Genomic DNA, 14,741 nt, shown 5'->3' with positions numbered 1-14,741 from the left:
TTTCACATTTCTGGTACAGAAGCCTCACACAGTCACAAGCTCCTAGCCCCCTGTTAGTTCTCCCCACCAGAGTCAGGGTCTCTACTCGGCTGATTGCTGGGCACAGACACGAGCTGGCACAGCTGTTTTGTATGTCCAAAATAGTGCCTGCTCTATCGGCTTGTTAAAGGACACCATTGTAAAGTGATTGTCCTTTTTTTGTTTTCTCCTCTAGTTTGGTTGGTATACTATTCCCAATGGGTCTCCATGCTGGATTCCCTCTAGGCTCTTCCTGCAGCTTTTTCGCCAGTGGCTTGGGCTGCTGTGGTCTGCTCTCACCTCACTTTCCAATGCTGGTACTTAGGCTTTCTGCTGCTGGAGTCCTGAGCAGTGGGTGCCCATGCCCTCCACGTAGGTTCACTGTGAACCTCTAATTTTGGTAGAGTTTCCTCTGAAGTTTTCTCCCTAACTTTTCTCTGAGACTACATTTTCGCCACTTTTTTTAAACTATCTTCTCCTGGGCTAGAACAGCAAGCTCCCTTCCTACTCCACCATCTTGGAACCGTCTAATTTCTTTCAGGACCTTGCTAAAGTTTAAGCTAATTAACATGGCTTAAATGTCTTATAGTTTATTTCATATACTGACATTAAGGGAGGAAAAGCAGCCTTGAAGGCTTTTATTTGTTTGAAAGATAAGGGGTAGGGAGAGAGAACGAATGAATGAATATGAATCTTCCATCTGCTGGTCCACTCAGGTACCTGCAAGCCGTCAGGGCTGGGCCAGGTCAAAGCCAGGAACATAGAATTCTATCTGAGTTTCCCACATGGTGACAGTGCCCCAAGTCCTTGAGCCTTAATCTGTTGCTTCTCAGCATTAGCAGAAAGCTGGATCAGAAGCAGAAGCAGAGGCAGGACTTGATACCAGGCACTCCAATATGGGATGTCAATGTCCCAAGTGGCAGCTTAACCCACTGTGCCACAATGCCTGCCCCAGCATATCATTTTAATTTTCAATCTTTGGGGAGCCTTTAGAGAAGTATACCAGAATTAGGAAAGATTATTAAACCTTCTTTTTTATTTTTTATTTTTATTTATTTATTTTTTTATTTTTGCCAGGCAGAGTTAGATAGTGAGAGAGAGAGACAGAGTTATAGACAGTGAGAGAGAGACAGAGAGAAAGGTCTTCTTTTTGTTGGTTCACTCCCCTAATGGCCGCTATGGCCGACGCCCTGTGCCACTCCAAAGCCAGGAGCTGGGTACTTCCTCCCTGTCTCCCATGCAGATGCAGGGACCCAAGCACTTGGGCCATCTTCCACTGCCTTTCTGGGCCACAGCAGAGAGCTGGACTGGAAGAGGAGCAACCAGAACTAGTACTCGTCACCCCAACTGGGACTGGGACCTGGGGTGCCGGCGCCACAGGCGGAAGATTAGCCAAGTGAGCCACAGCGCCAGCCTAAACCTTCTTTTATACTCTAAAATAAATTATAAATATTACAGAAATATTATACATAATTTGAAATATACCTGATTTTATGGATTTTTGAGCACAGAATGAAGTAATAACTTTTTTTCATATTACTTGAAATCTCTAATTTGGGGTCATTCTAGTGGGGGGATCTCCTTCCTGTATCTATGATGAAGCTTTGTGGTTTCATGTGTCTTTGTGGCTTAGCATAGATGTACAAACTATAGGAAAGTGAGTGAACGTAAACTCTCAAAAACTACAAGCTTGGAGAATTTCCATATGAGAGGGACTCCTAGGGTCTGAGAATGAGGGAAAGGGGAAGGCTTAGATATTAGTGACAGAAAGTAAAGTTAGCAAGGGATGAACTTGGGCCCTAAATTAGAATCATCTTTGCTGCAAGTTCCAACCAAATTGTTTGTGTTCCCCATAAAAACATAACTGATTTTGTACTGAAAAAGAAAGTGAGGAAACAGGAATTATTTTACAGAGTAACTTCAAGTCTAATTTTACTGGTTGGTTACATTCTGTCAAGAGAGAAGAGAGATTTTTGCAAATAATACATACAACCTCCCCCACCTCGCAATGCACACACCTTTGTGAGAATCATCTGCTGCAGTGAGTCACAGCTACCGATAGCAGAAGTTTATATCCCTTAGGTGAATTGGGGTAAAAATAAATCCAACGTTCCTTTTTCCCATAGGATTGCTAAGTTATATTTACCTTCTGAAATAAAATGAATCACTGGAAATCTCACTTAACTTTAATCAACATTAAATAACTCTATTGGAGTATTTTAAAAGAAGGTGTAGGTTCAAACAACTTATAAAAGTGAAAAACTTGCAAGTGACAATTACATTTTTTTGATGGAATCACAATGTTCTTATACAATGTTCTTTTCTCATTTTTTTTAACTTCTCTGGCATTTATTGTAAGGAACAAAGCATTTCTGGAATGCTCATTTTAATTTCAAAGCCCAGGCTATTCTATGGGAAACATTTGGTGCATGGAGGATCCGAACAATAGAGGAGGAATGTGCAGTGGGAAGCGTCATGAATCGTGGTACTTAAAATACATTCTGAAGGAATATTTCAGACAATGATACTTATTCTTCACTTTAAACAAAGGTTTTAAACAAAGTAGTTGTTATAATTTGTCTTAATCTGGACAGATATCTTTTAACTCTAAATAAGTTAGACAGACAATATCTTGTTTGCCTTTTGGAGTCTGTGAAAGCCTGTGTACTAAGTCAGGCTTATTATTATTTTTATGTAATCCATGATGAAGACACACGACCCTATTTAGTGGCTTGTGAAGCACATAGAATGGGCATTTATAAGTGTCTTTTTCACATGTAGTATTAGCCCTGAGGGGAGAGGAGTCTCAAGAGCAAGGTAAGGTTAAGTCCAGAGAGAACATCTTTTAACAAGGGTTTCCATAGCCAATTTTTTTTTGTATCCATGTAGGGAACACACTAGAAAATGCACATTAAATGCCAAACAGTATTTGAGTCACTTTATGAATTTTATGGAAGACTTTACCTTATTTAACCTTCATGTAGTTTTATAGGATAATATGATTGCTCTTATTTTCTTTTTTAAAAATATTTTATTTATTTATTTGAGAGGCAGAGTTACAGACAGACAGAGGGAGAGACAGAGAGAAAGGTCTTCCATCCACTGGTTCACTCCCCAAGCGGCTGCAGTGGCATGCAGGTGCAGGGGCCCAAGCTTTTGGGCCATCTTCTGTTGCTTTCCCAGGCCATAGCAGAGAGTTGGATAGGAAGAGGAGCAGCTGGGACACAAACCGGTGCTCATATGGGATGGTGGTGCCACAGGGAGTGGCTTAGCCTACTACACCACAGCACTGGCTCCTGTTCTTATTATCTAAGAGAGGAAAATAGAAGCTTTCCATAAGATATTTCACTGAGTCATGAACACTGGAATAAAGCAAATTTTAGAATAAAAAAGTCTGTTGGATAAGTGAAGGAGAAGGGCAGACAAATGATTTTCATCCATATATTACCTTTGTAACTTATGAATTCTTTTTCAATTCCTAGCTACATTCTGGGTACTGATATCCGTGCACATAATATCTAAAGCTCCATGAACAACCAATGAGCAAAATCTCTATCTGCTGCAGAGCAGGAAGGGTTATGTTTTGTCTGTTGTCAAAGATGTGCTGCATGATTATCATAAGTTTTGACTATGTGATGACATGCAGGAGCCGGTCTTTCCTTCATTTTTAAAGATTTACATATATATATATTTAAAGATTTATTTATATATTTGAAAGGCAGAGTTACAGAGAGGCAGAGGCAGAGAGAGAGAGAGGGAAGGAGGGGGAGAGGAAGAGAGGTCGGTCTTCCATCCGCTAATTGACTCCCCAGATGGTGGCAGTGGCCGCAACTATGACCATTTGAAGCCAGGAGCCAGGAGCTTCTTGAGGGTCTCCCGAGCAGGTACAGGGGCCCAAGGACTTAGACCATTCTCTGCTGCTTTCCCAGGCCATAGCAGAGAGCTGGATTGGAAGTGGAGCAGCCAGGACTTGAACCGGTGCCCACATGGGATGCCAGCGCTGCAGACCATGGGCCTTAACCCGCTTCACCACAGCGCTGGCTCCTACTTATATATATATATTTTTAAAGATCATTTGTTTATTTGAAAGGCAGAGTGACAGAGAGGCAGAGGCAACAGATGATGACTAAAATGCTTAGGTCCCTATTACTCCTGTGGGAGACCCAGATGGAGTGCCAGTCTCCTGGTTTTGGCCTTTTGCAGGCATTTGGGGAGTGAACCAGTATATGAAAGATCTCTCTTTTCTCTTTCCTTCTCTGTCACTCTGCCTTTCAAATAAATAAATAAATACATAAATATTTATAAACATCGTGTGTGTTTATGGTGTACACCATGATGTTATGATACATCTTTACATTATAAGCTAATTAACACATCTGTCACCTCATATACTTGTAATTGTTTGTATCTAGGAATATGTTATTATAAATAAATTTGCAAAAGGTAATATGCTAATTACTAACATTAAGGTAGTTGAAAATATAAGGTTCTTCTCAACTCTCCCTTTAATCAATCCATGTATATAATAAATACTTTTTTAAAAGATTTATTTAATTTTATTTGAAAGAGAGAGTAATAGAGAGGCAAAGACAGAGAGAGAGAGGGGTCTTCCATCTGCTGGTTCACTCCCCAGATGGCCACAATGGCCTGAACTGGGCCCATCGAAAGTCAGGAGCCAAGAGCTTCTTCTGAGTCTCCCACGTGGGTGCAGGGACTCAAGGACTTGGGACATCTTCCACTGCTTTCCAAGGCCATTGCAGAGAGCTGGATTAGATGTGGAGCAGCTGGGACTCAAACCTGTGCCCACATGGGATGTGGGTACTGCAGGTAGCAGCTTTACCTGCTATGCCACAGCATTGGCCCCAATATGATAAATATTTCTTGAATACCTACTTTATGTCTTGTTCTGGATACTGGAGAATAAAATTCATTTCATACTTTCATGGAGTATACATTTTTATTTTGGCAGCATACAATAAACATATAAACAGAACAGAAATTTCAGGCTCCATGAGTGTTTTGAAGAAAAGGCAGAGTGGGGTGAAGGGACAGAGTGGGGTGAAGGGACAGAGTGGGAGACAGCAGAGATGGTGGTGGCCAGGAAAAGGTCTTTTGATAGACCACTTTGAGAGAGACCTGTGTGTTTGAGTGGTGGAATGAAGTATGAGAGAGTATAGGAGATCAGAGAAGGTACAAAAGGCAAGAAACAGGGTCATAGTGAGTATTTGGGGATTCTACCCCAGAGGGAACCATTGTTTTGTATGTTTCAGAGTGCCACTCCCTCCAATATTAATACTCTCTTGTTTCAGTCCAAATAGAGTAAATATTAATTTACTTAATCATAACTTTTGTCTCCCTCTTAATATAGAACATTGGCTACAAATTGATAAAATTTCATTCTATAATTTGATGCTTTCAAAATATATAATTTTCTACTCTCATTTTTGACTGCTTTGTCAAGGTTCTTTGCAGAGTTACAGAGAGAGGGAGAGACAGAGGCAGAGGTCTTCCATCTGCTGGTTTGCTACCCGAATGGCTGTAATGGCTGGGGTTGGGCCAGGCTGCAACCAAGAGCCAGGAGCTTCATCCAGGTCGCCCATGTGTGTTAAGGGGCCCAATCACTTGGGCCATCTGTAACTGCTTTCCCAGGCCTATTAGAAGTGATGTAGATGGGAAGTGGAGCAGCCAGGACTTGAACTGGCACTCCTATGGATGCCAGTATCACAAGTGATGGCTTAACCCTCTGCACCAAATGCTGGCCCCTTTGTCGAGATTCTGCATGATTTTTTTCACATGATGTTCCTGTAATTGAAAACATACATACACAATACAGTCTCCTAAAGCATTCTTCTGTTAACTGAAAAATCAGTCTGCTCGAAAATCAAAGTTGAAATTCATTTATCTATCAAATTGAGGATTTACACCTAGAAACAACCAAGCAGTTACTTAGGTTGGCTGTTCACATGCCCAAGTTTGGTTATAGATTTTACACTTTTCTTACAGGATGAATATATGATTGAATCAGGTATAAAATTTTAGATTTATGTGTGGTTATTAATCATATTGAAAATCAGAGTACCTCACTGAAAATCAAAACACCTGGTAATAGCTAACAGACTTGATTATTGATTAATGAAGTACATTATAATTCCCACACTCATGGGATGTTTCATATATGCAGGGAGAGGCAAACAACAGGGTCATTAGTCACTCTTTCTACAATGGCCCTGAGATGGAAAGATCACTCCTTTTGTGCATGGCATGGCGTTGAAGGTAAAGCCACTGTCTGTGATGCTGGCATCCCATATGGGCATTGGTTTGTGTCTTGGCTATTCCATTTCTGATCCAGATACCTGTTAATGTGCCTGTGAAAGCAGTGGAAGATGACCCAAGTACTTGGCACCTGCAACCCACGTGGAAGGCCCAGAAGAAGCCGTGGTGTTGTGGCCATCTGAAGAGTGACCCAGTGGTTGAAAGATATCTCTCTGTATCTCTGACTTTCAAATAAATAAACAAATATTTATTTTCCTTAAAAGAAAACTCACATCTTAAAAGATTTATTTATTTGAAAGGCAGAGTTACAAAGGGAGGGAGAGATAGAGAGAGAGGGGTCTTTCACCTGTAGTTCACTCCCCAAATGGCCACAATGGCCAGGGCCGGGCCATGCCAACCAGGAGCTTCATCTGGGTCTCCTACATGGGTGCAGGAGTCCATTTACTTGGGCCATCTGCAGCTGCTTTCCCAGGCACATTAGCAGGGAACTGGATCAGAAGTGGAGCTGCCAGGACTCGAACCACTGCCTTTATGGGATGCCAACATTGCAGGCAGCGGCTTTACCCACTATGCCACAGTGCCAGCCTGAACACATGCTTAAGTAATGTGTAGTAAATGTTTTTGTTTCTTTAGTGAAAATTGTGGTTCACTAAAATATCATGTTACCTGGGAACCAGTTGCAGGATGACTTCACAACATGGATGGCATCTTAGCTGATGTAGGCTTCTGTGGTCATCTTTTGAATTCCCACTTCTAAGTGTAAAACTTGGTAAGATTTAAAATCTATGGCTCTCCTTTCCTTCCCGCCTTCCACAAAGAACTTTGTGATGGCCAGTGATGCTACTCTGAGTGTCATGCCTTGACTTTTGGGATATACTAAGAGTACTAGGAATGAATCATATTGCTATGAAAAACTTCCATTTCTACTGGTCTAAGATATCTCAGGATGGTTTTCTCCTCCGTTTGTCTAATGAGTGATTTGCATTTTTCCAATTTTAGGTTACCACACTTGTAAACTGTCCTCAGAATCCTTCCAACAGGAAAAAAGGACGTTCAAAAAGAGCTAGAGTCCTTCTAGCTTCTGTGGAGGAAGCAACTTGGAATTTATTAGACAAGGGAGAGAAGATTGCCCAGGAGGCTACCAATTTAAAGGAAGAGCTTAATGCTGCACTGGAGGAGGTTCGAAATGAAAGTGAGTACTCTAGTTCTGGTCAAATGCAAACTGCATATCCTTAGGGTGTTAGTTACCAAATTAGATTTGTGAGTGTTTTGTTTTTTTGTTGGCTTGAGGTTTATTAGTCTTGCAGAGCTGTGAGGAGCTAGCTGTGGGAGGCAGAGTGGCTCATTAGACAGTTCCAAGTCTCAGTCTTACTCCCAGCTCTTCCTTTTTTTTTAATAAAAACATTGTATTTATTTATTTGAGAGGTAGAGTTACAGACAGTGAGAGGGAGAGACAGAGAGAAAGGTCTTCCTTCTGTTGGTTCACTCCCCAAATGGCCACAACGGCCGAAGATTTCTGGTGTTTCTATACTGTTCCATTGGCCTATCCATCTGTTTCTGTACCAGTACCATGCTGTTTTGATTATAACTGCCCCTGTAGTATGTCCTGAAATCTGGTATTGTGATGCCTCCGGCTTTGTTTTTGTTGTACAAGATTACTTTAGCTATTCGAGGTCTCACATGTCTCCATATGAATTTCAGCATCATTTTTTCCAGATCTGAGAAGAATGTCTTCGGTATTTTGATTGGTATTACATTGAATCTATAAGTTGCTTTTGGGAGAATGGACATTTTGATGATATTGATTCTTCCAATCCATGAGCATGGAAGATTTTTCCATTTTTTGGTATCCTATTTCTTTCTTCATGATTTTGTAATTTTCATCGTAGAGATCTTTAATATCCTTGGTTAAGTTTATTCCAAGGTATTTGATTGTTTTTGTAGCTATTGTGAATGGGATTGATCTTAGAAATTCTTCCTCAGCCTTGGCATTGCCTGTGTATACAAAGGCTGTTGATTTTTATGCATTGATTTTATATCCTGCTAGTTTGCCAAACCCTTCTATAAGAGTTCCAATAGTCTCTTAGTAAGTGAGAAGGTATGGCATGTTATCTTTTGGGTCTGTGTTCCTTTGCTCCTTCACCATATGGTAGTTCATTTATTTTCAATGATGAATGAAGCATAATCTGTTTATTTCTATTACTGATGGACATTTGAATTGTTTCCAATTTTAGGTCTTGATGAGCACTGGTGCTATTGACATATTTGTGTAGTACTTTGATGTATTAACGGAGACATTCCTTTAGGGTTTATATATAGGAATGGACTTCCATAAGCTGTACATATGCTCAGCTTTAGTAGATATTACCCATTTTCCAAAATTGATTTTCTAGTTGTTACTTTCGCTAGTAGCACATGAGTTCTAGTTCCATATTTTTCTCACTTGGCATTAGTAACGAAGAGTCAATGTTTTTAATCCAAGTGTATGTAGCTGTAGTCTATTGTAGTTCTAATTTGTATTTCTTTGATAACATCTTACATGTTCTAGATATGAATATTTTTTAGTTGTAGGGATTATAACTATCTTAATCCTTTATATTCTTGATAGAAGTTCTTAATTTTAATAAATTCTAGTTTATCATTTAAATTTAAAAATTTTAAATCTAAGTACAGATTTAAAAAATTAAAAAAAATTTAAAATCTGAGTATAGACTTTTATGTTGTGTTAAGAAATATAGCACAGGGGCTGGCACTGTGGCATAACGGGTAAAGCCGCTGCCTGCAGTGCTGGCATCCCATCTGGGCGCCAGTTCCAGCTTCCCGGCTGTTCCACTTCTGATCCAGCTCTCTGCTATAGGCAGGGAAAGCGGTAAAAGATGCCCCAAGTCCTTGGGTCCCTGCACGGGTGTGGGAGACTTAGAAGAAGCTCCTGGCTCCTGGCTTTGGATAGGTGCAGCTCCGGGCCGTTGCGACCAAAATGGGAGTGAACCAGTGGATGGAAGACCTCTCTCTTTCTCTCCCTCTCCTCTCTCTGTGTAACTCTGAGTTTCAAATAAATAAATAAAACATAGTACAAAGTCAAGAAGGTATTCTCTTACATCATCATCTAGAGGCCTTATTTTACCTTTAAAATCAACCTGGAAATTAATTTTTATGAATGTTTTGAATTGAAGATTGTGATTCGTTATATGCAAGATGTATAAAAATATGTACGATGTTTTGAATCAGAAATATCATTACTATTAAAATGTTATTTAAATAGATAGACTCAATCTTATCCCAGCAGGTTTTTTTTCTAAAAGCTGGTAAGTTAATCCTGAAGTTTCTAAGGAAACACAAGGCACATAAAACAGCCATATTAAAATAATTTTTATTTCAATACTCAGTATGAGATATAGTACTTAAGACTGCGTAGTATTGGTATAAAGATAGATATATAATCAATGGACTAGAAGAGCGCCCTGAAGTAGATCCACATATATCTGATCAATTGATTTTCAACAGATACCTGAGTAATTAAAAAAAAAGAATAGTTCTTTCAATAAATGATACTGGAACAATTAAACATCCATTTGCGTCATTGTGGTGGCGGGTCAACTGAATTTGCATAACGGAAAAAAAAAGGAACCGTAACATTTAAAATTGTTCCTACATATTTAATATCTAATGATATGTATGTGTGTATCTAAGAGTCAGAAACAGGGGAGAGAGAAAGAGGATACACATGTGCACACAGAACAAATTCCTCCTTGCTGGTTTTCTCCCCAAATGCCTGCAAAGGATAGGACTGGGCTGGGCTGAAAAGGAGACAGAACCTCAATCAGGTCATGCACATGGGTGGCAGGAATGCAATTACTTGAGTCATTACTGCAGCCTCCTAGGGTCTATATTAGCAAGAAGGTGGAGTCAGGGCTGGAGCTCCTGAGTGTTGAACCTAGGTACTCCAATGTGGAATGTAGGCATCTTAACTGCTGGCTAAATAGCCACACCTATTATGATATGTTAAATGGTACTTTAAAACATTTAACTTAAATTGAACAAAAATAAAATTAACAAAATCTTTGTACTGATCTTCAAATTCATGACAACTTTTTCTGCCCTCTCTAGTCTTTTAATTCATCCAACTGTACCTGTTGGTTCTTAAGTTCCCATTTGTTCTTTTTTTAAAAAAATAAATTTATTAAAAAATTTTCTTTATGTAAAGTGAACACATTCCATCTATTTCATATATGCAGTTTTAGGAGCATTAGTGATACTTCCTACCCTCCCTCCCTCCTCCTCTTTTTCTTATTTTTCCTTTTAAGTTTTCCAGTGACATACTTTCAGTTTATTTGAAACACACCAGTCCCCAAAAGACAAATATCCTATGTTTTCCCTGATCTGCGGTAACTAATAGTATACAAAAAGTCTAATGTATATGAGGGAAACTGACATTTCGAGGTTTGATTATTGTTTACAGCCCTTGTCTCTATTTCTGAGGAACAGAGGTCTTTTTTTTGGTTATTATTTCTTGAATTCTTTACTTAGTAGAGGGTTAAATTTACGAGTACTTTTAAGTCAATGTAGAGATGTAGAGGTGCAAAGGAAACTTGATTGAAATTTATTTTAAATGTGGTTTAGTAGACTATGAGATTCCTACAGAGGGCCAGGCTCACTGCTATTCAGGTTTTAGCTTTTGACTTAAGCTATTAACATTTTTAGATGGAATTATAGATTTGAATTGAAACTAATAAAAGGCATTTTCTTGTGCTTTCTTTAGTGCTTTGATGAAAAGAAAAGAAATAGGAAAAATTAATAGAATATTAAATAAATCTTCCCTAGTGTTTGTTCTAATCTCAAATAAAGTATGGCTTTACTATAAGAGAAAGAAAGGAATTGATTAGCCAGTATATTATTGCATATGAATGGGGAGAGATGAAGATTATAAAAGAAAACATATGTAGACTCTTTTCCTATGCCCTTTCCCTATTCAGTGGTGAACACTTTTTGAGTATTTACTGTTTGTTTATTTTGGCTAAATATTTGGTATGTGTATTTGGTACTATAATGGTCCCTGGGAATATAAAAATAAAAAAGATCAAAGATCTACCCTAGATACTCAGAGTCTACGGGGGGAAATAGGTAAAGAGCTGTAAGTGTCCGACAAACAGCATTAAAGTGGAATACTCAAAGAGCTGAGAAAGAACATTTAAAGGAAAAATAAAGTAATGTGTTTTTTTTTGAAGATTTTATTTTATTTATTTTAGAGAGTTACAGACAGAGAGAGGCAGAGACAGAGAAAGGTCTTTCATTCGCTGGTTCACTCCCCAGATGGCCACAAAGGCTGGAGCTGGGCTGATCTGAAGCCAGGAGCTTGTTCTGAGTCTCTCATGCAGGTGCAGAGGCCCAAGCACTTGGGCCATCTTCTATTGCTTTACCAGGCCATAGCAGAGAGCTGGATCTGAAGAGGAGCAACCAGGACTAGAACTGGTGCGGATGCTGGTGCCTCAGGCGGAGGCTTAGCCCATTATGCCACAGTGCCAGCCCCTAAATAGTGTGTTTCTTAAGTTCTTTTATTTCCTTTGTTAAGTGGGGGGAGAAGATGAATCTCTCCCATATGAGTACAGATAAATATGTATATAGTTGCTAGAAATAAGTGGTAAGTGCTTAGTTTGTCTTTTCCTGGACACTTAAGTTTGTGTTTTTATTTTATTTTTTTCTCAAAGAAACCTTTTGTTTAAGGAATACAAACTTCATGTATTTGAGAAGTAGAATTATAGGAACATAGTGATTTTTTCCACTGTACCTGCCTTCCCACCCCTCTTGCTCCTTTCTCTCCTATTCCTAGAATATTCCTAAAATATTCCTTATTTTTTACTAAGATCTATTTTCAATTAGCTTTAAACACAGAAGATTGACTCTATGCTAAGTAAAGAGCTCAACAAATTATATGAAAAAAAAAACTGTTCAACTGTTGAGACAAGGGCTGTTCAAAGTCATTGCATCTTTAAATTGATTTCACTTCTTTTTTTAAGCATTTCTTTTTTTTGAGGTTTTAATTAACTTTAAAGAAGAAAACAGGAATGATGCATCTTTTACGAGCACTTAGACATAACTATAACTTATGAGACATAAGAATATCCCCCACTTAATACACTAAAACGAAGTAAATCTTTGAGAACAAGTTTTACTATAAACTCTTATAATGCAATTTTTTGAGGACAGAGGTTCTACATGGGAAGTTAGTGCATAGTGACTCCTGTTGTTAATTTAACAATTAATACTGTTATATATGACATCAGTGATCATCTGAGGCTCTTGAAATGAGCTGCCTAGGCTATGGAAGCCTTTGAATCTGCTAATTCCATCAGTATTTAGACAAGGCCATAGGCAAAGTAGAAGTTCTCTCCTCTTTTCAGAGGAAGGTAACATCCTTTTTTGATGATCACTGCTTTCCACTGGGGTCTCACTCACAGAGATTCTTCATGTAGGACCCTTTTTGCTTCAGTGTCTTGGCTTTCCAGGCCTGAAATGCTCTCATGGGCTTTTTTTTAAAATTTATTTGACAGGTAGAGTTATAGATAGTGTGAGAGAGAGATAGAGAGAAAGGTCTTCCTTCCATTGATTCACTCCCCAGAGTGCTGCACTGATCTGAAGCCAGGAGCCAGGTGCCTCCTCCCAGTCTCCCATGTGGGTGCAGGGGCCCAAGAACCTGTGCCATCCTCCACTGCCCTCCTGGGCCACAGCAGGGAGCTGGATTGGAAGAGGAGCAACCAGGACCAGAACCCGGTGCCCACATAGGATGCTGGTGCCACAGGTGAAGGATTAACCAAGTGAGCCATGGCGCTGGCCCCTCTCAGGGGCTTTTCAGCTAGACCAGGATAAGGGCTGATTCTGAGGTCAGAGTGCTACTTAAAGCGATTGTCATTCTATGAGTCTGTATGAACTGCTTCCCATGTTGGAGCATTCACTGCTTTTTAATTCTATTATTATTACCAAACACTTAATCCTATCTGTATGATCACTAGCACTTAGTCCTATTCATTTGATCACTTTAACACTTAAAATGCTATTTTTACCACCCAACTTAAGGATATTTGGAGTCCCATGGCAAGTTTTTAAACTGTACCCTTAGAAGTAAGTCCATAGGAATATATGTATAACTATACAGATTTACAGTTCCAAACTTCATACATTTCATAATTCCAACTTTAGGAACATGATGATCCTTCCCACTGTGCCCACCCTCCCATCCACACTCCCACTCCCCTTCCTCCTCCCTCTCTTAATCCCACTCTTATTTTTTACTAAGATTTCCTTCCTTCCTTCCTTTTCTTCCTTCCTTCCTTCCTTCCTTCCTTCCTTCCTTCCTTCCTTCCTGCCTTCCTGCCTTCCTGCCTTCCTGCCTTTCTGCCTTCCTGCCTTCCTGCCTTTCTTTTATTTATTCCTTTCTTTCTTTCACTCTCTTTCTTTCTTTCAAGATTTTATTATTTATTTGAGAGGTAGATTTATAGACACAGAGAGGGAGATATAGAGAGGAAGGTCCCCCACCCACTGGTTCACTCTCCAAATGGCCACAACCAGAGCTAATCTGATCCAAAGCCAGGAGCCAGCAACCTCCCGTGGTCTCCCATGTGGGTGCAAGGAGCAAGCACTTGGGCTATCCTCCACTGCTTTCTCAGGCCACATCAGAGAGCTGGATGGGAGGAGGAGCAATTGAGACCCAAACTGTGGTACATATGGGATGCTGGCTCTGCAGACAGAAGCTTAACCCACTATGCCACAGCACTGGCCCCAAGATTTATTTTCAATGAAATTTATACACATATGATTAATTCTGTTAAGAGTTCAACAAATAGTATGAAAAGAAAAAAAAAAAAACTGTTCCTCAACAGTCAAGACAAGGCCTATCATTGCTTCTCATAGTGTCAATTTCAGTCCTACAGACTGCCTTTTAGGTGCTCTATTAGTTATCACAGGTCAGGGAGAACATATGGTATTTGTTCCTTTGGGATTGGCTTATTTCACTAAGTATGATGTTTTCCAGTTTCATCCATTTTGTTGCAATTAACCAGATTTTTTTTTTTTTTTTACTGCTGTGTGTTATTCCATGGTGTACATATCCCATAATTTTTTATTCAGTCTTCAGTTGATGGGCACACAGCTGCAATGTTTTCATAGTCCTGGCACACAAGGCTCCCACAGTCACCCAGCCCCTTGTCAGTTTTCCCCACCAGACTCACGTGTCTCCATTTGGCTGGTTGCTGGGTGCATGGACAAGAGCTGGTGCAACCATTATGTATGTCCAAAATGGCGCCCACTGTCTATCGGCTTGTTAAAGGATGCTGGTTGCAGGGTGGTCCATGAGAGAGAAACAAACCTCCCCTTTTTTTCTCCTCTAGTTTGGCAGGTACACTGTCCCCTACAGGGCTCCAAGCTGGACCTTCTAAGCTCTTCCCACAGCTTTATCT

The 14,741-nt window shown here is 39.7% G+C and overlaps 1 protein-coding gene across 6 annotated transcripts in view; it reads left to right on the top strand.

The window, feature by feature from the left end:
* Window positions 1–14,741, top strand: part of CTNNA3 (catenin alpha 3) — a 1,675,875-nt gene that overhangs the window by 70,389 nt on the left and 1,590,745 nt on the right. For all 6 annotated transcript variants that reach the window (XM_070057731.1, XM_070057732.1, XM_017348752.3 and 3 more), the window contains exon 3: window positions 7,291–7,483. In XM_070057731.1, the coding sequence (XP_069913832.1) occupies window positions 7,291–7,483 (193 nt within the window). The remainder of the gene's footprint in view (window positions 1–7,290; window positions 7,484–14,741) is intronic.

Source organism: Oryctolagus cuniculus, chromosome 15, assembly GCF_964237555.1.
Source record: "Oryctolagus cuniculus chromosome 15, mOryCun1.1, whole genome shotgun sequence".
Classification (NCBI taxonomy): Eukaryota; Metazoa; Chordata; class Mammalia; order Lagomorpha; family Leporidae; genus Oryctolagus; species Oryctolagus cuniculus.
This window is presented reverse-complemented; position numbering and strand designations above follow the sequence as displayed.